This window comes from Desarmillaria tabescens (assembly GCF_030435595.1).
Source record: "Desarmillaria tabescens strain CCBAS 213 chromosome Unknown EV420scaffold_61, whole genome shotgun sequence".
NCBI lineage: Eukaryota > Fungi > Basidiomycota > Agaricomycetes > Agaricales > Physalacriaceae > Desarmillaria > Desarmillaria tabescens.
The window spans coordinates 114,986-137,991 of record NW_026848360.1 but is presented as its reverse complement, the minus strand read 5'-3'; the positions used below and the strand labels follow the sequence as shown (position 1 = coordinate 137,991).

The window sequence follows — 23,006 nt, the reverse complement described above, 5'->3', positions numbered from 1 at the left end:
CTGTTTTTGAATCTTCATCGAGACATGATTGCAAAGATTGAGAATTCGGATGGCTGGTGTTAGTAGATGATTCAACTGTGTGTCCAATACTATCCATGTTGACTGGTGATTCAACATGTATCCAGATACTGTAGACATATGTCAAAATTGCCTGCTCTGATTTCAGCTAAGTCGGCATCAGTTCAGCAAGGGACTTTATCGATATCACTTGTGATAAACTATGGACAAACAGTGCCACAGGAGGGTGCTAAGGGACTCTTCGACTAGTATTGTTCTGGTCTAGTGCATGAACTTCTTACCTTGTTCTGAATCTTCTACTCATTCCTATATAGTGTAGGTTGATCCCACTCAAGATGGCAGTTCTGTTCAAGGATAAGGAGGAGCCATCACTGCATAGGGCTATCAAAGTTGTCTGCCATCCTGATACTATCACAATGTCTATGCACTTCACAGTTCCCCAACCCCACTGCCAAATCACCTCTACAATTTCATCTGCACTTCCTGACCCTCAGCTTCTTCAACTTGCCAAGCGACATCATCCACAGACTCGCTATTAGCAGTTCGACCACCTCCACATGTCTCTCCATGCTCACCTCCAACTCAGCCTCTAGCGGCACTATCACCTGCTCTGAAAGCATCATCAGACCCCCTATAATCACTGCAGCGACAACCTCTTTAGCCCCAAAAACATCATCCGAGAACCTGAGAGAGTATCACATCATGTACCCTTCCTCCAGTTGCGTTTCCCTGTGCTTGTTTCCATCCTAACACACACAATCTGCTCTCTCTGATTCAAAAAAAACTGCATTCATAAAAGTTGTTGGGAAATATAATAATATCGAGGGCTGCTAGTGTCAGCATTGATGGGAAAGATTCAAAAGTTAGATGTTGGCCTCGAAGTAAAGAGGGCAAGTCACTGCAGGCTTGTAGTATGAAATTGGAGTTTTTCTTCTGAAACTCCATTTCCGATCCACCCTTCGACTTCTTTCTTGCCCCACCGTACCCTATATATAATCCTTTGCAACCACCTCTATCACCACAGGCAGGAGCAACAAGGAAAAGAGCACTCTCTCTTTCTCCTCATGACCTGTTGACTCTTGGCTTCCCTCAGCATGCGTCGACCTACAATAATCAACACTCATACACATCTTCTCTTCATGCTTGCATTGTATCGCTCAAAGCATCCTGAAGGGTGGTATATGAGACTGCAATTGACTTTGTTGGAGGGTAACAGGGCAAAGACAATAGTCAATGTGTGATGTGAGCCTGGAGATGATCATGCAAGGAATGTGGAAAGAGCTGGTGGATGAGAAATGGGAGGGTGTCCAGTATCGATCTGTTATCAGTGTGTTCCTTTCTTTTTCACTTCTACTTCCTTGCTAACTCATAGACAGGTGTTCATCCACACATCCTTCGAGATCAAACCTGGCTCTCGTCACGATAAAAATACGATGCAAAATCATTTACCTCGGCTGTGGAATTCGAGATTATCAATGCTTTGGGCTAGGTGAGGTGAGATTGGACTCGACACACTCTCACCGCCAGATGTCCAACAAACAGTATTCACCCAGCAACTATGGATAGCCATAGATTGTCATATTCCAATAAGGGTGCATACATGAGAAGCAGAGGAGGAAACAGAGTGTGTCATGAAGGAAATTGTGCCCAAGGATACATTTAAGGATAATCAATGATAGGTGGGATGTGGAGCAGATGTTGGACATGGCAGGAAAGGATATATGATATTTGGAGGACAAGGGTGGAGAGCACAAGTGGTGACCTGACCCCTGAGATGATTGGTATATATCTCTATGCTTGCCTTGTCTTGCCTTGTTCTAACTTCTTTACAGGGTGCACTGAGCAACTGATGAGAACATCATGTATTCTATCACCCAGAGAAGCATGGCAACCTTACTATTTACTATTTGTGCACATCTGAATTTGGTTCAGGGATTTGAATCAACATTGCCTAGGTATAGCCAACACACATCTGGCTTACCGCACTTTGGACTGCTTTCCTCCTGCGAGGTCATCCTCAGCAGCTTGCAACCTATTTGCTCATCTATTATGCTCGCAGTCTCTCCATCCCAACTTGTCACCCTCTGGCTGCCCCGCCTGATCTCTGAAATCTCAATCTGCTACAAAATCATGCATCTTTCATTGTCATTCCTTGACTGATTGTCAGTGGTGCTTGTAGACTATCCGAGGCCAAGAGCCTGTGTTCTGTGTAAGAACGCAAGGGTATGGCTTGTCTGTGAGGAAAGAAGTACGGAGGCGATGAAGGTGCAGATCCTCAAGAAGGACATCGATAAGCCATATGATGAAACTCAAAGTTCCCTTCTGTGATGTAGGGCAGATGTTGATGAGCTTGAGGACTGACTCGCTCATCTGGGTACGATTATTTTGTCAGTTCAACGTGTTCACATGCTACTGGTGTCATAGACTACATTTCTCCTTATTACTTCTAGGAGATATGCCATGAGGAAGCAATAAATTCCTACCTCATTTAAGCATATGTAAAGCGAGCTATCGAGTCCAGAAGAACATCGGGTGTTCTCACACCACACTTATTTCCCTTCAACAACCTTCATGGTACCAGCACCATTCTCCCAAACCTTCTGAACCCTCATCGAGATATGATGTGATTGCAAGGATCAGCAATTTGAATAGCTGGTCTTAGCAGATGATGAGTTTCTTCAAGTGAGTCCAGTACTATTCACATTGAATGGTGATTCATAGTACATTCAGACATGGCTGACAAAAGCTACTGTGATTCTACATTGAAATTTCCCATCCCTCAATCTCAGTATGGGCTCAGATATGCAGGAGTGTGACTATCAGTGTTGGAGTCTGGTGTGAGGGGATTCGACTGCATATCAACTGATGATGGTGCTATTTTAGTCTGGTGCATCAGTGCTCTTCTTACCTTTTTCTAAGTCTCATACTCATTATTTTAGATGTAGTTCATCTTGCTCAGGTCTCATTGATTTGTGCCCACGAAAGACAACACTTTTGTCCTACACCAATTCTCTACATGTTCCCTCCCCACTTGCAAACAGTGTTTCGCTACATCTGCTGGATATTGATTGGATGCTACATAACCATGGTGCTTCCACATCATTCCAGTGTCGACCTCTTTAGCCCCAAAAACATCGCCAAAATACCCAAGAACCCTGGGAGGGTATTGACGTGCACATATTCTAAATGAAGAGAGGTTATTTGGGACATTATAGCAACAATTGTTTTCTCATACAATGCCACGCATGAGAGGTTCCTCCAATGGAGAGTGCACATGTCTAGGGAGGTTCAATTCAGGCTGATGTTCTTCACAATGCATTGTGTCTTGTGGGCGCTGTCCACTTATGTTCCAGAGCCTAATCCAGCACCCATGACAACTCTGTGACCAAGAACCCACTGGTAATACTGTCAGCATTGTGTTAATTCTTCAACGTTGCCTCCTGTCCATCAGTGCCCTGATCCACCCACACATGGGCCCTTGGGAACAATCTGGTGAGAGTGTCACTGAGAATTAACCTCACACAAAATGATGTGTGCATGTCTAGCAGTGGACATTGATTGACTTTGATACTAGTCAATGCTTACTCCAAACGAGAAATCAAAAACATGCCATAACCCACCAGTAATACCTCCAGTTCCTCCAACGAGACAGATTCACCAACGTGGCCCCATCTATCTCTACCTTGTAGCACTGCTTCACCCTGCTTCAAGAGACATCATCCACGGACTCCATCAACAATTCAATTATCTTCACGCCTCCATCCATGATCGCTTTCCAACTCCTCAACCTCCAGCAATGCCCTCGCCTGCCCAATGTTAGGGATGCGCACCATCTGTATCTGTACCATATACCATATGAGCAAGGCTGCTGATGGCATCAGTCCATATAATTATGGCTGTATTTGTTGTCAAGATTTCGTCTTACTGATATGCATCAGTATGGTGTGTGATGGATGTTAGACTGACATACTAAATAGTTCAAGATGCTACATGGGAATCCTCACCAGGAAAATGCCATTTTTGGTCAGTTTAAGAAGCATGCTATGATGTCATACTTCCTTCAAGGCAAATGTTTGAGTTGTCAAGGGCTGCAATAGACAGTGAGATGAATGAAAATGATTTTTAGATGCTCGAATTCATGTCAGAAAACAAAAACAGGGTTCAAAAGTGCCTCCTCCCATCTGGTTGCACTGCCACATACAAGCCACACATATATGGCTGTCAACGGCCATACTGTATGGTGTTGTTTGGAGGACTCATGGCTTCAGCATGTATACTGTACATGGAAGCCATATCACCATACAATACGGTGATGGTGTGCAGCCCTACTGCCCATGAAGCATCACCAGACATGGTGGCACCATACTTGTACTCACACCCAACACTAACCTCTCCAAGCTTTGAGCTTCAGCTTCAGCCCCTGCAATATCGCCAAATTTTCCAGACAACCGCAAGAAGGGTCGTATGGCACTCAGTGTGCTATCTCCCATGGAGTGTTGTCCATCGCTGTGGGTCATTACCATTTGTTCTATCTCTGTCTTTGCAGCAGAACCTACATTCTGTGATGACCTGGCATGACTTATCCAAGCCATTAACATCTGGGAGGAGCGGAAAGAACTGTCTAGCTCAGTTGGACTGGGAGAGATGCCCGATTCTCTGATTGAAGAGGTGTACATGCATGCATCCAGGAATTGCAGCTCAAAATGATGACATGATTGAACCTAATCATTGTGACATGTGAATACTCAGGGTAAAGCATGCTGGAAGGACATGGCACCATAACATCGCAAGCCGTGGTATAGCATGTACACCTTACAGCAGCAAGAGGTACAGATGGATGGATATTTACTGATAGAAAGTGAAACAGTATGTTTTCTTTTAGTTTGCGCCACCTTTTCCATACCTATGCAGGTGCTACAGTTGTTCAAGAATGTGGAATTCTGGTATCTTCCACTGCTAGGTCGCAATGAGGCAGAAACATCAGTCTTGGGAGAGTATATTGTGAGGTGTTATGATCAGAGGATGTCATGAAGGCTACTTATGAAGCACTATGTTCCTCTCTCGCAACCATATATATATATATTATCATGTCCATAAAACAGAGCCCAGTATAGAGTAAAAGAAATACTCCTATATTGATTCCGAAGGGTCGTTTCTGTCTCTGGAACATGGACATTGAGCATCAGCTGAACATGTGAGGCAATGCTCATAAGGTGCTGACAAAGCAAATGAGATGACTTAATCTTGCCTTCAACCTTGACTCTTCTCGTTTGCAGTCAGCTCCTTCTTACGAAAATGGCACATCAGACCTAAGCAAGGAGATTAGAAAGATGTGATATGCACTGCAGTTCTCTTCTTAGCAAAAAGCCAATATCTTATTCAGACATTCCTTTGAAATGGTGGCAAAGCTGAACAGTGCGGTGGTCAGACCTATTTTGGCTGAGAGCTGAGTATATATGAAATGGTTGTGTAGGTGTGATGTCCTCAAACCTACGGGCCAATGGCCAGATGTCTATAATTGATAGCGCTGCTTCTGCATTCACCGGGCTCAGAACTTTCAGTGGACGTCTCTCATCCTCTTTGTTTGGTATGAAGGTTCTGAAGAAGGAATGAGACAAATTCTTTTCAGGTGCTTCTAAGCTGACTAGCTGCACACAGAACCAATATCAGAGCTGATAGCAGAGACAGATGTGACAAGCTGAGCTTGTTGAGGCAGGCGAATGACGTCCATGGATGATCAAAGTTTTTGCAGAGGGAGTTGTTGGGGAAGAACATGAAAGCATTGTCTTGTGTGGCATCCAGATCAAACATGTGCCATGTAGAGGCAGACGATGAATAACAGACTATACAACCAGATTCTTGTCAATCCTCCCTTCCTGATTGGCTCGTCTGACCAGATTCTTCGATGTGTGTCCCGATATCTCAACGATTGCGATATGCATTCAGAGGAATATGCAGGAATTCAAAGGCAAGGTAGATGAATGGTGTATGGTCTAAAAATGCTCTCCAAGTTCCGCAGGGAGCGGGACGATGTGTAGGAAGCCAGAGGTGGTGGCTGACCCTTCAATGGTAGCTCACAGTTGGGGACGATGTAAATCCATAGCGATTGGATTGCATCAGGAAAAAACTACTTTGCTACATTGCAATATGTAGTCTATGTAGCACTTGTAGTGCCATAGCACAGTCCCTCACATGTAGCAGCTTGTAGCACACCACTAAGAGTATGTAGTAGCTGTATCAAGTGATAGCACCCCACCCGAACTATTGTATTGCTACAGTAGCAGCATTGTATCAATACCTATGAAGACATATTCTGACAAACACAGAAGAGGGCAGACCATGAAATGAATGAAATCAATATATTACTACTAGCTACTACACCAATATAGCTGTATGACATCACATGCACTAGACCACCTCCAACATCTGAACTCTGAGTAGCATCATGATCCACCCTGTCATCACAAAGTACACCAAAACAGATTGAAATCCTAGCAGAACAGCAGTGAGATCAGTAGTAGCTGATAGGAACAAGGCTACAGCACTTACAACTGATTGCGTTGCTATGAAAAATAGGAAATATAGGGACAGTGCAATAACCGCAGTTGTCACACCTGGTCTTCGGCACCATCACAGTTCATGGGTTGTTCCAAGTCCTAAGTGCTATGGCATAAATATGACAAATGTCAAAACAATTCAAGTTACATACATTCCAGGACAGGTACCCTTAGAACACTATTCCTATGAAAAGCATGAGACGAGTCAGTAAAAAAGCATGAGGTTGCAGTTGGGGTACTCACTGGCAGCCTTGAGTACAAGACATCTCATCCAAGTGCTGTGAAACAAGGCTGTGTGAGATCAAGTGAAAGAGACAGCATGAACATGCACAATGAACAGTGAATTTAGCATTCAAAGCATAAGGGACACATATCCAAGGAGCACATGAATGGTGAAGAGGACCATCTGAAGGGAACATAGGTTGCCTGCACTGGTAAGCCAGAAGGAAGATAAAACCATAAATGGTGACATGTGAAGAGGAACAAGAGAGGTGGGTGCTGAAATGTTGATGGAGGAAAGAAAGCAAGGGTGGTTGGATTTGGTTGGGATCCGATGTTACGGTTTATTCGTTTTTCTTCATTTGACTCAGCTTGATTACTCATATGTGATCACAATGGACCATTTCCCACAGTACTATTATTAGCATATCAACATGTATTTAAGTAGAGCCTCAGCTGGATTAGACCCCAGCTTCGGCTAAGGTTTAATCTACCTAACATCGAACTCCGTTCTTCGTGACTATCTGTCCCATCGACTTCACAGATCGCCTTTGACTTGCTAGAGCATCTACCACCGAAGTGCGAGTGGTGATCCTAGCACGATCTAAGTTGATTGGAGTTAGTGGCTAACATTTAGCCGAAGCTCGACACCAACGTTGCCCGGCGTCACATCAGACGCTGCCCAACTACCTAAAACTCGGTTTCTTCCTGGCTAGACCGATAGGTCGCCAGGCGGCACTTAGACAATAGTCGGTGCTTCATCGATCCCACCCGATCAAGACGTATCCAACAATCATCCTCCTAGTGGCGACCGCCTGGATTCTACCCATCCTCTGGCTAGACCTGTTAACCTCTGTGTTAATCAGGATAGCAATCACCCTCTTCCTGTGTCAATTCTACATCCCAGCCCCCTTACTCGCGGGCTACCTGATAGGATTGTACATCGGGATAATTCGAATCTGAACGTTTTCATTACCCTATTCCGACTCGCTCTCGTGCTAACGATCTTATTGTTGGCACTAACAAGTACCTCAGAGACAGGCGAAACCTTGCTGATGACCAGCTCCGACTACAAAACCGACCTCAGCCTGATTATCGCCCTCCTCATCGTCCTCACCATCCTCACCGTCCATTTGCTTGTCCGTCACCTGTTAAACTGCTACCAGTTGTAACAGTTGCATGGTTAATAGTGACCGCCAGACTCTACGAAGGATAGACTCACGAACGGATGCCCTGGTCCGACGCCATTCCCGCCATCTTTGTGACTTTTATACTCTTTTTCTTATCCATCTCCTTGTACCAGACACTCTGCTGTTGTCGTCGACAAAGAAGGGTTCGACCACAACTCCCATTTCATTACGTACCCAGCATACCAGCATACCCTCTGCAAGTAATCGACATTCCCGTGGCCTCTCAACAAACGATCCAGCATGGACAACCCCTTCCAGAGCCACCCTGAGGGATGGACGAGTCCCTCTATGGAGAGTCCCTCTACGGATCATCGCGACCCAGCTTGCGATCCTCAGGGTCGAGCACCGACTCCTACAGAAGCGCTACCGCCGAGTCAGTCGACTCCGTCGACATCACCGATACCTGGGGCGTATTCCTCGACAGAGGAGACTCGCCCCTACCAGGTCTCTTCGACCAGCCTTCAGTTGAGGGCGAGTCAAGCACCGACGGAGCCCGAAGACAAGGCACCAGGCCTTTGGTCGAGGGCGAAGAAGGCACTGACACCGAGTATGAAGGGGATGAGCTCACAGAGCTTGAAAGGATCCGACTTGAAGACCTCCTCGGTGACCTCTACCCAAACAAGGAGGAAGATGCAACCCATACCGGAGACAACTGGAGCGGAAGATCTCAAACGAAGTGGACAGACGCAGATTGGGGAAGTGAGCGGAGGAGATACAACCAGCCAAAGAAGGACCCCTACGACAGTGATTCCGGAGAGCTTGGCCTTGGGGCTTCCGCCATGACTACCACCCGTACAGATGGGTCAAGACCCGTTCTTTCGTGGCCTGCAAACAGGGGACCTCCCGTCGGCTGGCATCCCAGCACAAGCTGGGTCTACGCCGATGCAAGGGAAGAAACTCCTATGGCCCGAGTCCAGGCCCCAAGGAGCCTCCTTGTCCCCGTCCGTGCAGAGACCCCAGCGCCTGCTGTCACTGTCGCCAGGCGTGAACTGACGGATCAGCAGCTCTGGGAGGAGTTCCCGGACTACAGTCCCGAGGAGCTTGGAGCAATTGCCGGGGCCGGAGACATCGCCCCTGTCCCCACTTTTATCCCGTCTGTTGCGGGTCGAGCATTCGCCGACCCCGTCCCTGGCAACCAGCGTCCATGGACGCTTCTCTACCACACGCTCGTCAAGTTGCTCGACCTCCCTCGACATGCCCGGCTCGCCCCAGAAATTGAGGCCCGAATGGACCAAGCAAGAGAGGCAGATACACGCACCCGACGCGCCGAGATCGCTGCCCTCATCGGGCCCAATGGCTTCTATGACCTCCCCGTCGAGCCCGACGCCACTTGAACCGAGATCGAAAACCGACAACGAGCCGCCGCCCTCCGATATTCCGGAATGGTCGAGCGCGCCGGTCTCAACCTCGAAGCCAGAAGAAGAGCCTGGCAGGCCTACGAGTCTGAGATCGATGACCCCGATTCAGACATTGGACATTGGAGAAGGAACAAGGAGGTTGACAGACTCGCCCGAGAGAGGAAGAAGGCCAAGAATGCCGAGTCGGCCGCCAAACAGTTCCCTCGAGGGCGAGGTGATGAGGGCAGTCCGGATGACCCTGATCGATCTGATGGCCCCGACGCCAACAATCTTTAATATCCTACCATGGCACGGTCTGTACGAAATCATGATGGAGGATATGGAGCGAGATTCCCAGTGGCTCCTCACGGAGGCAGGGGAGGATTACCAACACGCGAAGTACATGGGGGACGTCTACCTCATGAAGAATATTCTGGAAGTAGAGACATGGCATCAAGCCGCCCTCGTGTGGAACCAAGTCCATCCCGAGGCCACGAAGCCGGGGTGTGAGGCATATTGACGACCCCAACCGATGCCTAACCCACTCGAGACAGAGGAGTTCTGGGCAGGCGCTGGACCTGAGGACCCGGACGACACATGGGACGATTCAGGCGTGGGGACATCTAAAAGGGGCAAGGAATCCACGGTGCCAAAACGACCACCATCGGTACCGCCGCCGCCCAAGTACCCTGAAGGGTATTCTCCACCAGGCGACAACCCCCACCTACGCTCGTTGTCGCGACCACCTAACGCACCGGTCCTGCCGGTTCTGCCGCCGCCTCCAGATCCCATTCCTCCATGGCAGCTGGCTCCCGGGGCGGCAAATAACCCCTGGAACGACGTGAAACCCAAGCTCATCACGCAGCCCGAGTACTTCACAGGGGTATCTTCTGATATCACCCGATTCCTTCATCACTGCGAGGTTTATTTTCAGGTCTTCCCCATGTACTACACGATGAACGACCAGGGGCAGAATCCCTATCGCATTACCTTCACCCAAGGATACCTATGAGGCGAAGCCCAACAATGGTGGGTAGACCAGTACTACCGCTACCAGGATCCTCAAGGCCATTGGCGATTCCCCACTTGGGACGAGTTCTCGCACGACTTAATGGTACAGTTCCGAGAAGTGGCAGAGTTAACGATATGGAAGGCGGAATGGAAGAAAGTACGGCAATCTGACTTCAAGTCTGCGGTAGAATTCTTCGCGAAGTTTGAGTGTCTGGCTCACAAGTGCAAGGAGTTCGGGGACGAGAAGCAGATGTTCGAGACCGTCGAAGCAGCGATAAGGCCAACAGTGCGGAAAACGGTTATGCATGGGGACAATGAGTGCCCCACAACCTACGCACAATGGAAGGCGCGAGTCCTTAGGATCAACGCCAACTACAGATACAACGTCGCCCAAGGACTGGGCAGTAAGACCTCCTCGAACCAAGGCGGTTCGGGTCGAGGCAGTCAAAATCAATCGAAGGGAAGCGGGTCAGGTGGCGACAAGAAGGACGCCACGGGAATGACCTATGGAGGTGCCGGACAGCCGATGGAAATTGATAAACTACGGTCCAACAAGCGGTGCTTCAAGTGTGGGAATACCGGGTGGAACCAGGACCACAAATGCCCAACGGACAAATCGAAGTGGCTCCCCGTCAAACTCCCACCTTGCAAAAAACCTAACGCCCAGCGCCTCCGTCAATTACTTGCAGAAGCCGAGAAGGAGGAATTAGGAAAGGACACGAAAGTCGAGGAGGTCAAAGAAGAAAAGTCGTCAAAAGACGAGCCGGCGTCGGCGAAGGACTTAGTTTCCACTGGTGCGCATTCATGTACTTCTAGTCGGACTTATACTACGTATGTAGGTACTCCGTATGATCAATATACCAACTTTTTTGCCACGTTACCAGTCGAAGAAATTAAGAATGAGGAATCGCAAAATGCCAACGGCATAGGAGGGGATTTCTGCCACTCGACGTGGTCTGCATCAAGCAATGAACCCTTAGGGGCTGGTCTACCTCTGACACCCCTGCTTGACCAAATGGGGAAAGTACTGGAGAACCCAGTCGGCGCCTCAGGTCAAGACAAGATGGACGCCAGACGTGGTGGTCGTCGCCCTGGCAGGGAGAATCGGCCAACGACTCCAACGGACGGGCCTCCCCCGCGGGCTGTTCCTACCGTTAGTGGCGGAAAAGCAGCTGAGGCTGGGAACCAAGGGGACCACCTACATTTAGTAGTGGCCTCATCCACAAACGATGCCGACCCCCTTGGCGAGCCAATATGTGTGCGTCTGCCTAGGGTTTCCGAGAGTACCGCCGGCATTAGGAATGAGGATAAGTATCGGATTACAGTGGAGGTTACAACGCCGAGCACAAGCACCCTTGGCCAGGGCCAAACATGGGGCAGCAAGCCCTCCTCCCTCAACTTGACGGAAGGTGACCAAATGCCGCCGAGGGGCCTTTACAACCGGCCCGGTGACCAACTGCCACCTCGAGGCAAGAAACCCCCCATTTCGCTAGAGGAAGTCGAAGACAAAGAAGCCCACCTACGGTCCGACATCCCGATCACTACACCTAAGGGGAAGTCTACTGTGACCCCCGGTCCTGAGTTAACGCCTGAAATCAGGAAGGCCGTCCTTGACACCTACTATGAACCCTTCGGAGCGCACTGGACCCATAGGGCATTACGGCTAGCGAAGGATGAATCCACTGCCGCCGCTACCCTCAAGCGGTGGGTACACCCTCGTCGGACAGAGGAAGTGACAACTGAGTTATGGGAAGCGTTGAAGGAACAACCGGAAACCGCCAGCGAAGCCAGGGATAAGTGGGAATGGATGGAGGATTTGAAAAAGCCACCTATGTACATACGGGGGAGGAAAGGACGCAATGTATCCATTAACGTCCAATTAGAAACGTTGGATACTCAGGAAACGCATGCAGTGAAAGCACTAGTGGATAGCGGTGCCACCGGCAGCTCAATAGATCGGGCCTGGGCCCGTGACCATGCCCTTAACCTCAAACCAGCGGCCCGTGCGGTTCCGGTCTATAATGCCGACGGCACCAGGAATAAAGGAGGAGACATCACCGAGTACGCCGAGGTATGTTTACGAATTGGAGACCACGTGGAAAGGATCGAACTAGCCGTGGTCGACTTAGGCACTACCCCCTTATTCCTGGGCCATGACTGGTTGCAGAGACATAACCCATTGATCGATTGGGACATGGGGGCTGTTACCCTTGCTCGCTGTACCTGCCGTAAAGTCCCCTTTCCTCTACCCGATACGGACCCATCCTCGCGCTGGGAAGAGTATGAGGAAGGGGACACCATCCTAGTAATAGACTTTGAGGAGGCCTTTCACGTTCGAGCCATGGGCACCAAAGCCAATGAGTTAGCCGCCCAGGCCAATGCCAAAAAGACGGCCAAATCCTTCGAGGAAATAGTACCTGAAGAATATCGAGAGTTCCAGGACATCTTCGCAAAGGAAAACTTTGACAAGCTACCCCCGCGTAAACCCTGGGATCATGCTATTGAACTAATCCCCAACGCTAATGCCAACTTGGACTGTAAGGTCTACCCTCTTAATCCCACAGAGCAGGAGGAGTTGGACAAGTTCCTTGACGAAAATCTTTCCACGGGTCGCATCCAAACATCGAAATCCCCCATGGCATCGCCATTTTTCTTCGTCAAGAAGAAAGATGGGAAACTCCGCCCGGTACAGGATTATCGGAAACTCAACGAAATGACCATCAAGAATCGGTACCCGTTACCCCTCATTGGGGAACTAATGGATCAGCTGAAGAAAGCCAAATACTTTACGAAGTTGGATGTGTGGTGGGGGTATAATAATGTCCGGATCAAACAAGGGGATGAGTGGAAGGCCGCCTTTCGAACCAATCGCGGTCTCTACAAACCCCTTGTAATGTTCTTTGGACTTACGAACTCCCCTGCCACTTTTCAGTGGATGATGAATGACATCTTCAAAGATCTCATCACAGCAGGGGAAGTATCAGTATACCTGGATGATATACTCATTGCATCTGAGACGAGGGCCAAACATCGTCAGATCGTTCGGAAGGTGCTGCAGATACTTCGCGACAATAAACTATTCCTGAAAGCCGAAAAGTGCGAATTTGAGGTTGAGGAGACGGAGTACTTGGGCGTACTCATCAGTGAAGGAAAGATCCGCATGGATCCCATGAAAATTGCGGGCCTATTGGACTGGCCAGTCCCATCCAAGAAACAGGAACTACAATCGTTCTTGGGTTTTTGTAACTTCTACTGTCGCTTTATTCGAGACTATAGTAAGCATGTTAAACCCCTCACCACTCTCACAGGAAAAGTCGAGTGGAAGTGGGGGGAGGCCCAACAGAAAGCGTTCGAGAAGTTAAAGGAATTGTTCTGCGAGGATGTGGTCCTAGCCATCCCGCTCGACAAGGGGAAATTCCGAGTAGAGGCGGATTCTAGCGAAGGAGCGATTGGGGCCATATTATCTCAATGGCAGGATGCCAAGTGGAGGCCAGTAGCCTTTCTTTCCAAAGCCCTGGCCACCACTGAACGCAACTACAAGATCTATGACAAGGAACTTCTAGCCATCATGATCGCTTTGGAAGAGTGGCGCCAATATCTCATGGGGGCCTGCGAAGATTTCGAGATCTGGACAGACCATTCCAATCTCCAATACTTCCATAAACCCCAAAAATTGAACCAAAGACAAGCCCGATGGGTAACGGAATTAGCAGAGTACCAGTTCACCCTGCACCATAAACCGGGAGCCCAGAACCGCAAAGCGGATTTGCTGTCAAGGAGAGCAGATCATGATCAGGGAAAAGGAGACAACAAAGACATAGTTGTCCTCAAGGCCGAACACTTCCGGGCCCTAACTATGCCTACACAGGAGGGACTCCACGAAAAGATCAAGCTAGCTACCCATGACCCTCGCAAGTGGGATCGTGGTATTTCCGACTCCCTTAACCATGAAAAGGAGATCTCTCGTGACCAAGGACTACTTTGGTATGACGGGCGCATTTATGTGCCCGTAGACCGCAAACTACGGGGGGAGATAATAGCACAGCGGCATGACCATGTAACCGCGGGCCATCTGGGCATAGAAAAAACCAAAGAGCTTATCCTACGAGACTACTGGTGGCCCCGAATGCGCAGAGAGGTGGAAGTCTATGTTAAAGGATGCGAAGTATGCCAGCGAACCAAGGCTGACCATCGACCCAAGAGAGCACCTCTTCATCTGAATGAGGTGCCCAATCGGCCTTGGACCCACATTTCTGTCGACATGATCACCAAACTCCCCGACTCAAAAGGATTCGACTCCATCCTGGTGATCGTCGACCGCTTTTCGAAGACGATCATACCAATAGCCTGTACCGAAGAGCTTACGTCTCTTGGGTTTGCTAAAATTCTTCGAGATCACGTCTATGTGCCGTATGGGGTAATGCCGGAGAAGGTCATTTCAGACCGAGGAACCATATTCGTATCCAAATTCATGCGAGAATTTTACGCCCTCATCCAAGTCGAGGGGAACCCCTCCACGGCCTACCATCCTCAAACAGATGGCCAGACGGAGCGAGTGAACCAGGAGATCGAGAAATACCTCAAGATGTTCGTGAACTATCGCCAAGACGATTGGAGTGAATGGCTAGCATTGGCCGCCTTCACCCATAATAACCGACAACACTCAGCGACGGGTTTCTCCCCCTATAAAGTCGTCTTCGGAAGGGATGGGCAGGTCATTAAGACGGCCCAATGCCCCGACATTGTTCCAGCCGCCTCAAAATTGGTTCAAGGGATTCAAGAAGTACAGGAAAAAGTGAAAGAGTCTTTGGAACGGGCGGCCGAATCCATGAAAAAGGCTTATGACAAGCATAAGGACAAGGCCGTGGAATATCAAGTTGGCGATAAGGTATGGTTGGATTCAACCAACCTGAACCTTCCTCGCCCCACCAAGAAACTCGGAGACTGTCGGGTGGGACCCTTCACCATTTTAGCCAAAAAGGGGGCCTCCGCCTACGAACTCAAACTCCCAGTTGGCTGGAAAATTCACAATCGCTTCAACAAGTCCCTCTTAACGCCATACCATGCTCCTGAATTCCCCAATCAACCACATGCCGAGAGGCCACCTCCGGAGTTAATCAACGATGAGGAAGAATATGAAATTGAAGAAATAGTGGGAGAACGAGACAAAGTTATGGGACGAGGGCGAAACCGCCACACAATAACCGAGTACTTGGTGAAATGGAAGGGGTACCCGATGGAAGAAAACTCGTGGGTGAAACGCGCCAATATGGCCAACGCGGAAGCACTCGTAAACGACTATGAAGCTCGCATTCAGAAGATCCATTGGAAAGTCAATGACAAGGGAATGATGGTGGGGATCGACGACAAGATACCACATAGGTCGCTGATCTATCATGAACCAGATACTTCCTGCATTACTGACATAATTACCGTCCCATCTTCTCAATGCTCGGCAATAGCTCATTCGGAAGAAATCGATAGGATAGTCGAAGACATCCCTATCAACTGGCACCCAGCGTTTAACCCCGAACTGGAGAAGGGGTTCATTGAAGAGAAGTGGCCAAAGGTCACCACTGATGAAGCGGACGGCGTACCTATCGTGGACAAAGAAGATGACGCAGAAGAAGAAGTTAACCTCCAAAATCTTCAATGAATTCACGAAAATTGGAATGCAGATGAAAAAGACGAGGACGATGACGACGATATACCATCCTTTTATTCCGAATCGCGACATTCTTCCGACACGGATGAGTGGGACTCCTCCTCTGAGGAGTACCACTAATAGAACATCATTTTTACGGCGTAGAAGGGGATTACCGCCGCTCAAAACGAGCAATGAACCCTTAGGGTCAAGGGGGACCTGACAGACAGTTGAGGCCTAACCGGCACAAGGTGGTGTAGGATTTCTACAGGAACCTACATCCAGGTAAGAGGCGGGTCAGAAGCCGAACATGGATGGGGTGTAGCGGAGGCCCAAATCGAGCTGTTTTAAAGCAGAAGGGAGACCCTCATACTTGCTCATGTGGAAGGAAGGGGACGCAAAGACTTGGTGTCTCATTCGGGACGAACGAGTCTTAGGGAGGGGGTAATGTTACGGTTTATTCGTTTTTCTTCATTTGACTCAGCTTGATTACTCATATGTGATCACAATGGACCATTTCCCACAGTACTATTATTAGCATATCAACATGTATTTAAGTAGAGCCTCAGCTGGATTAGACCCCAGCTTCGGCTAAGGTTTAATCTACCTAACATCGAACTCCGTTCTTCATGACTATCTGTCCCATCGACTTCACAGATCGCCTTTGACTTGCTAGAGCGTCTACCACCGAAGTGCGAGTGGTGATCCTAGCACGATCTAAGTCGATTGGAGTTAGTGGCTAACATCCGATGGCGTGATCTTGGTTGATTATGCATGTGATGGACGGACTCTGTGTCAGAGTTTCAAATGAACTTATTAGAACTCCCCCCCAGCTACTCGTCCTTGGCACTGCCATTGTAGCTGTCCATACTTCACAAGGCATATATCGTTCTAATTACCTTCCGATGTGCTGATTTTGTCTTTGCATTACTTTCCTATCCTTATTCAAGTCCATATTTCAGTCAGACTCAATATCCTCTTTTAGCTGACACTCAACTTGTACCATCAGCCACTATCGAAGACCCAAAAAAAGAGATAATGTTGACCAATGTTGTAGCATTCAGTAGGTTTCACTGAAGTATACAGATTGTGTACATAGCTACTGGCAGTATATACAGAATACTACCTACCGCTACCTAGTGCTGTGCACCCTCTACCATCACTACTGGCAATACATAAGCTACATATATCTGAGTGGCAGATATGTAGCAAAAGGGTTTTTCCTGATGTGTGTGCTGTGGTTACCGGTCATCGTGAGGGACTCTCAGTGCAGCGGTTTGCGTCTTCTGCTTGGGATGCTATTCTCGAAGCAAGCAACGGGACTTCCACGATCGATGTGCAGAACTGGTCTGTGAAGTCCGGCGATAATGATTGCTAGCTGATAGCCATCTCCTAGGATGAACCGCATCTTGCGAGGCTATCATTCCACTACATAACACTCAGCAGCCAATCCACTTGTCCCACCTAGGATGGACAGCATTGGTAGAGCAGGTTTTTCTCATGACTTTGGCGCCATCGACGGGAAACCGCAAATTTTCGATGGCCTTGACCTGAGCAGTGGCGCCGCCTTCTTTGCTTTCACGATCATCACGGGTATGGTCTTCCCTGCTGTTCTTCGGTTGCCTTCGAAGAGGAAAGAGGCTTTAATTGATATGAACCGTGTATTCTCTGGTGTGGCCAACCAGCTCTTGTCAAAGGCCAAGGAGCATGGGAACGAGGAGGATAAATCTGTAATGGGTCTGCTTCGTGAGTATGACCAATACTGGTTCCTGTGGGAAGCTGATAGCGTTTATATACAGTCAAATCAGAGATGCATGATGCAGACGTTCACATGTCTAGGGAAGAGATCATTGCACAGGTATCTGATACCGACCCCGCACTACTGATTCTTTGCTAACGATTGCCTACAACAGATAGTACAGAAATTTTTACTTTGTTTTCGTGCTTACAATTTCGGAACTTTAGAACATGTTGTTGATAGCAGGTGAGCGTCGCAGATTTACTCCCTTATTTTGAAAGCTAATCATTTTACAGGCTATGAAATGACAAGCAGTAAGTCTCAATTCTTTCCAAGACTCTGCTCTGAATTGCTTTCGTATAGTCAGTCTCACGGTATGTGAGCTATCAGCGACCGATCATTAAATAAAATTGATAATCTCGCAGTGGGCCCTTATTGAAATGTGCAAGAACGCGGACATCCAGAACAAGCTCCGCGCCGAACTGGTGCAATTCGGCAACACCGACCCGACATGGGAGCAACTCAACTCGAGTCTTCCGTATCTTGACGCAGTCATACACGAAACCCTACGATTGCACCCACCCGTATCAGAGGCCGTAAGGGTGGTGCGCATCCTATCCTCTAGCGTATCGATTATCTCTCACTTCCTAGCAGGCAACAGAAGACGACGTTCTTCCTCTCACTACACCAGTAGTGACCAAATCCGGAGAGACCGTTAACAGTCTCTTAGTGGCCAAAGGAACGGTCTTCACCGTTCCCATTCAAACGCTGAACATATCCGAGGAATTCTGGGGCCCTGATGCAAAGGAGTTCAGACCGGAGAGGTGGCTGGAGGACTTTACACCGCGAGCGAAGGAGATCCAGGGTCATCGACACCTGTTGACGTTCGTAGATGGACCCAAGACATGTCTCGGGAAGACGTTCGCTTTGACCGAGTTCAAGGTGAGTAAAATTCTTGAGGGAGGGTATGTGCTTGTTTTTGCTGAGGATTGGACTCTTTAGGCGGCGCTCTTTGTTATTGTACGGAACTTTGCATTCGAATTTCCTGGTGGAAGTGATACAGCTATCGGCAAGTATACCGGGAGTGTTTTGCCTCGACCGAAAGTCGTTGGCAAAGAGGGCGCAAAAGTTCCGTTGAGGGTGAGGCGCGTATGATGTGACACCCGATCTCGCGATGATATAGGCAGAGTCTAAGAAATAAATGAACAGCCCATACATTTCGTCCTGCTCCTGTTTCTGACGTTCAGTCGTCTCTGAGATACCCCAGAAACAAGAGCACCCCATCAAGTCTTCGGGAGGCAGAACAAATCATCGCGAGATAAGCTGCTTGCTTGCTGGGGTTCTGATTTGTTAGGCGTACGTCTCCCGTCTTGCACGTTTTCGTCAGAAGAACAAACGCTCCCACATCGACATGCCTTCAATATACACCGTCTCCACGGACGCGACCAGTGCAGTAAGAAGTTGCTCTGATATGGCATAGAGCATAATGTTGGCATGCCTCTTTCCCGAGATGACTGGTCGAGCCATATGCGGTAGAGGATGGCGTGGGTGGGAGTGGTGAGCAATATCTCGGGGGATACAGCGGATAACAGCACAGGCCGAGAGGGCTTTCGAGAGCCCTGAACGTGACTCCCAAACTAACGACAGAGATAGACATCAATTCGATGGTGTAGTGACGTTCGGTGGTGGGTAGGAAGAAAGACTATAGTAATTGAGCGGATGTCCATTTACCCCACTAAGCGGGGTGAGATGGGATTTCGTCGTCTGTCCGTCGCGATCGATATGATAACTTGATCGGTCCTATCGACCGGCGGCTTGCACCGTGCTGTATTCTTCCGAAAACACTCCGCTGGCTCTGACAACAACAGCACCGGAAGCGGAGAAGTGTAGCTATCTCGCTTCAATGCGGGGATCTCATGCACCGGCCTAGTGAACAAGTCCTTGCGGAGAGGGAAACAGAATTTCCACGATCTAAACAAGTGCCTCATCATCCTTAAGTACTGGTGACGGCGACCTGACTTTGGATCACGACTATTGCTGGACCAACCGGGCGCAGCATCAGGGCAAAAGTAGAGCGAGCCCAGTGCTTTGCATAGCAAGTTACAGTTCGAGGCCGGGCGGGTCACGATATCGTCCAATCTTTAGGCGGTTATCACCGGTTTGGGAGATCCGAGTGATCTGTTATGACGAGAGGCAAAAGTTTGCATGAGCTGGAAATCTAGATGCATTATATCGCATCTAATGATATCTTTTCGTTCTCATATCTGGTCCTGCTCATTTATATAAATTAGCTTCCGACATAGATTTATACTTGACAAGAATTACTTACATTACACCCCATACACCGTCCTGGCACCTTCCCTTGCTACATCCAGCGAAAACGGAAGCCCCGACTGTTTGGGCTCTAACGCGCCATACACGTCTGCCGGAACCATGGACGACGCGTTGGTCTCCAGCAGGATCTACTTGCAATCGGTGGCTGGCATTGTTCGGCAGCAATGAGGTTTGCTGCGTAGTAGAGGGCCTGGCCTATAGCAGACGACGCCTGTCACACCGATGTGAAGTACTCCAAGAAACTGTGGCCGGATGCGGCGGTGTCGGTGAAGCAGTGAGTATGGACCTGTACGGTAGATTTAGGAAGAATGCATACAGTGACGGTGGACGTACTCGATGATCCTTGGGCATGATCTCCTTCATGGTTCCGCGTCGACTATTGTCTTCACCACGTTATCCGCATACGGGCCCTTGACAAAGTCAAACGCGGTCTCATACCCCCCTTCAGGGTACGATGAGCGATACAAAGTAAACGTGGAGAGAAGATGTATATGGGTGTCGATTATCGTGAATTGTGAGGCATTGAATATTGAGGTTTTGAGCTGCTGATAGCGAGTGTGTGTGTGATGCCGCTTGGCAGGTTGAAAAAGCTGAGGTCAAGAAGTGGAATAAGATGCAGATGGGAGTAGTGTGCGGGTGGATTGGTTGAAAGAAGGAATGATCGTGATAATTGTCGTAGGATATGCACCAATCAAAGTCGATCTTGGTGACGCCGTTGTCGGGACGCGCTTGATGGCATTGGCTGCTCCTTATCGATTATCTTTGGCGGGAGACAGCGATACTACTTCAGCGAATGGGGAAGGGATCTGTAGAGAATCGGTGCAGAAGTGGGCACATATCGATGGGTTTTCTTGCGTCGACCCAAGGGATAGCAGCAAATTCCGCCACATCTAGATAGGAATGAGTATAACATTCAGAAAGAGTTATGAAGCTGACGCACTGGACCAAAACCATACTGTCAAGCCACTGAGTCCTCACACCCGACTCCAACACTAATAGTCACACTCCTAATCCATACTGATGTGGCTGAGATAAAGACGGGCAATTTTGGCGTAGAATCGCAGTAGCTGTTATCGGCCGTGTCTGGATGCACAATGAATCGCTTGTCGACAGGATCAGATTGAATGCACTCGAAGAGTCCAATAATTTACTGAGACCAGCTATCCGAATTCACGGTCCTTGCATTCGCGTCGAGTGCTGGTGAAAGTTAGGGTGCCATGAAGGTCGATGAAGAGAAAGAAGGGTGGCGTGAGAATGCTCGGCGTTCTTCCGGATTCGCTTTTTTTTTTTTTTTTTTTTTTTTTTTAAATCCTAAGTATATTGGTTATGCATGCGTATGGTCCAATTTAGCTACTTGTGTTACTGTGTGTATGATGTCATCGATTAAGTCAGCTTAACAAGCTGTGCACTTATGTTATGGCACGAAATTATCCCTCGCCCTCGATAACTTGGTGCGACTCGGGCACTGCCACCTTTTCCCACTTTGGGAAATCCTGACCTCTGCCGAGAAATGGCCGCAATCTATCCGTCACCGTCGTTTCTTCACCAGACCCTTCTCATGGCCTAGTCCTACTTCCCACCAAACTCCATCAATCCCAGTCCTTCTCCGGTCTCTCTTTCCCAGACCTGCCTTACTCGGCCAAGATCACCAACACAGTGTGATCAATTGATGCGGGGGCGATGTGCCGGGCCGGGGTGTGCTTGGATCACCACTCCATTTTGTTACACCTGGGTCCCAACCAGGCGGCAGCCTTGCGGCACGCGACTCCGTTTCCCTGTCTTATTCGAAAGATCACTGGAAGGGCCTCGAACCGATGCCTAGAATGGCAAGGAGAGATAAGATTTGTCGTGTGATTTTAGAGGGGGTAATGTGCGTGACTTGATCATGTTTGGAAAGGGAGGCTGCGTTTCACGTGATTCCGATATCGGAAGTGGTAGAACCCGGAAAGTGTCTAGAGTGTTACTTTCTGGGGGGTGGGGGGCTCGAACTCGCGAGTGCGAAAATAAATATTTTCTGTGTGGAACAAGGTACAATCGAACAAGCAGAGGTAACCACTACACCATCTGCCCCCCCTCCGGATTCGCTTTACGTCTGCTTAAACGAGGTAGGAATATATACGTCTTTTATTGCTTCCTCTCCTAGTAAGGAGACACGTAGTCTACGACACCGATGGCATGCGAACATGTTGAACTGACAAAATACTCGTACCCAGACAAGCGAGCCACTCGAGCTCATTGACATCTGCGGTACATCGCGTTTTGCCTAATGGCTTTGGCGGAAGAAGATAAGGCTATACCAGCGCACGCACTGGGACCACACTCCTAAATATCCACCCACGCTCACAACGTAACCGGTTTCCATCGATGCCCTTCTCGAGGATCTGCACTGCCTTCTTAGCCTCCGTCCTTCCTCCCTCATGGACAAGCCAAACTTGTCTGCTGTTACACAGAACACTCGTCGTATCGGGAAGTGTTACAGTTTACAAGCGCAACAGACACTCGGTCAAGAAACGGCGTCTCTTCTAGTCCCACGCCCGAACGACGTTTCCACGAAAACGTCTCTGAAGGAAGAAACGACGAGAACTGAGGTACGATTCCGCAGTGGGTGGAGATCGAGAACATCAGCATCAGGGCATCAGGGCACAACAGCAAGAGAGTGACGCGTTGGGATGGACGGAAGCACAAGCGTAATCGGCGAATCGTTGAGGACGACATCACAGGGAAGCAGTCCCAAGTGTGGTAATACGCTCTGTTCCCCCTACTTTGAACACCCTTCAAAGTGTTTCATAGTGGTGAACACAGCCCGATCGGTGCAGAAGGGAATATGACCGGCAATCTCTCTCTTTCGCGGAAGAAACAGGCACGATTTCGTCGTGGATGGAGAATGGCGAAGGCGAAGAGTAACATCAGAGCGAGAGATTGACAAGTTGGGGATGGAGGGATGGGTTAGCGTAATCG

At 48.9% G+C, this 23,006-nt stretch overlaps 2 protein-coding genes across 2 annotated transcripts; one reads left to right on the top strand and one right to left on the bottom strand.

Annotated features, from left to right (window-relative positions):
• Positions 1–3,360: 3,360 nt before the first annotated feature.
• EV420DRAFT_1485141 (uncharacterized protein) lies at positions 3,361–4,694 on the bottom strand (the record flags this gene model as incomplete). The annotated part of the gene is made up of 6 exons (XM_060470172.1): positions 3,361–3,423; positions 3,487–3,507; positions 3,639–3,722; positions 3,849–3,883; positions 4,220–4,251; positions 4,408–4,694. 6 exons carry the CDS (start codon positions 4,692–4,694, stop codon positions 3,361–3,363), a joined length of 522 nt encoding a protein of 173 aa, XP_060324528.1.
• A 12,677-nt stretch (positions 4,695–17,371) lies between these two features.
• Positions 17,372–18,869, top strand: EV420DRAFT_1768693 (cytochrome P450; the record flags this gene model as incomplete). Its single annotated transcript, XM_060480982.1, has 8 exons — positions 17,372–17,722; positions 17,776–17,834; positions 17,942–17,960; positions 18,011–18,028; positions 18,078–18,088; positions 18,140–18,319; positions 18,369–18,656; positions 18,717–18,869. Exons 1-8 carry the CDS (start codon positions 17,446–17,448, stop codon positions 18,867–18,869), a joined length of 1,005 nt encoding a protein of 334 aa, XP_060324527.1. The 5' UTR covers positions 17,372–17,445.
• Between the last annotated feature and the right edge of the window lie 4,137 nt (positions 18,870–23,006).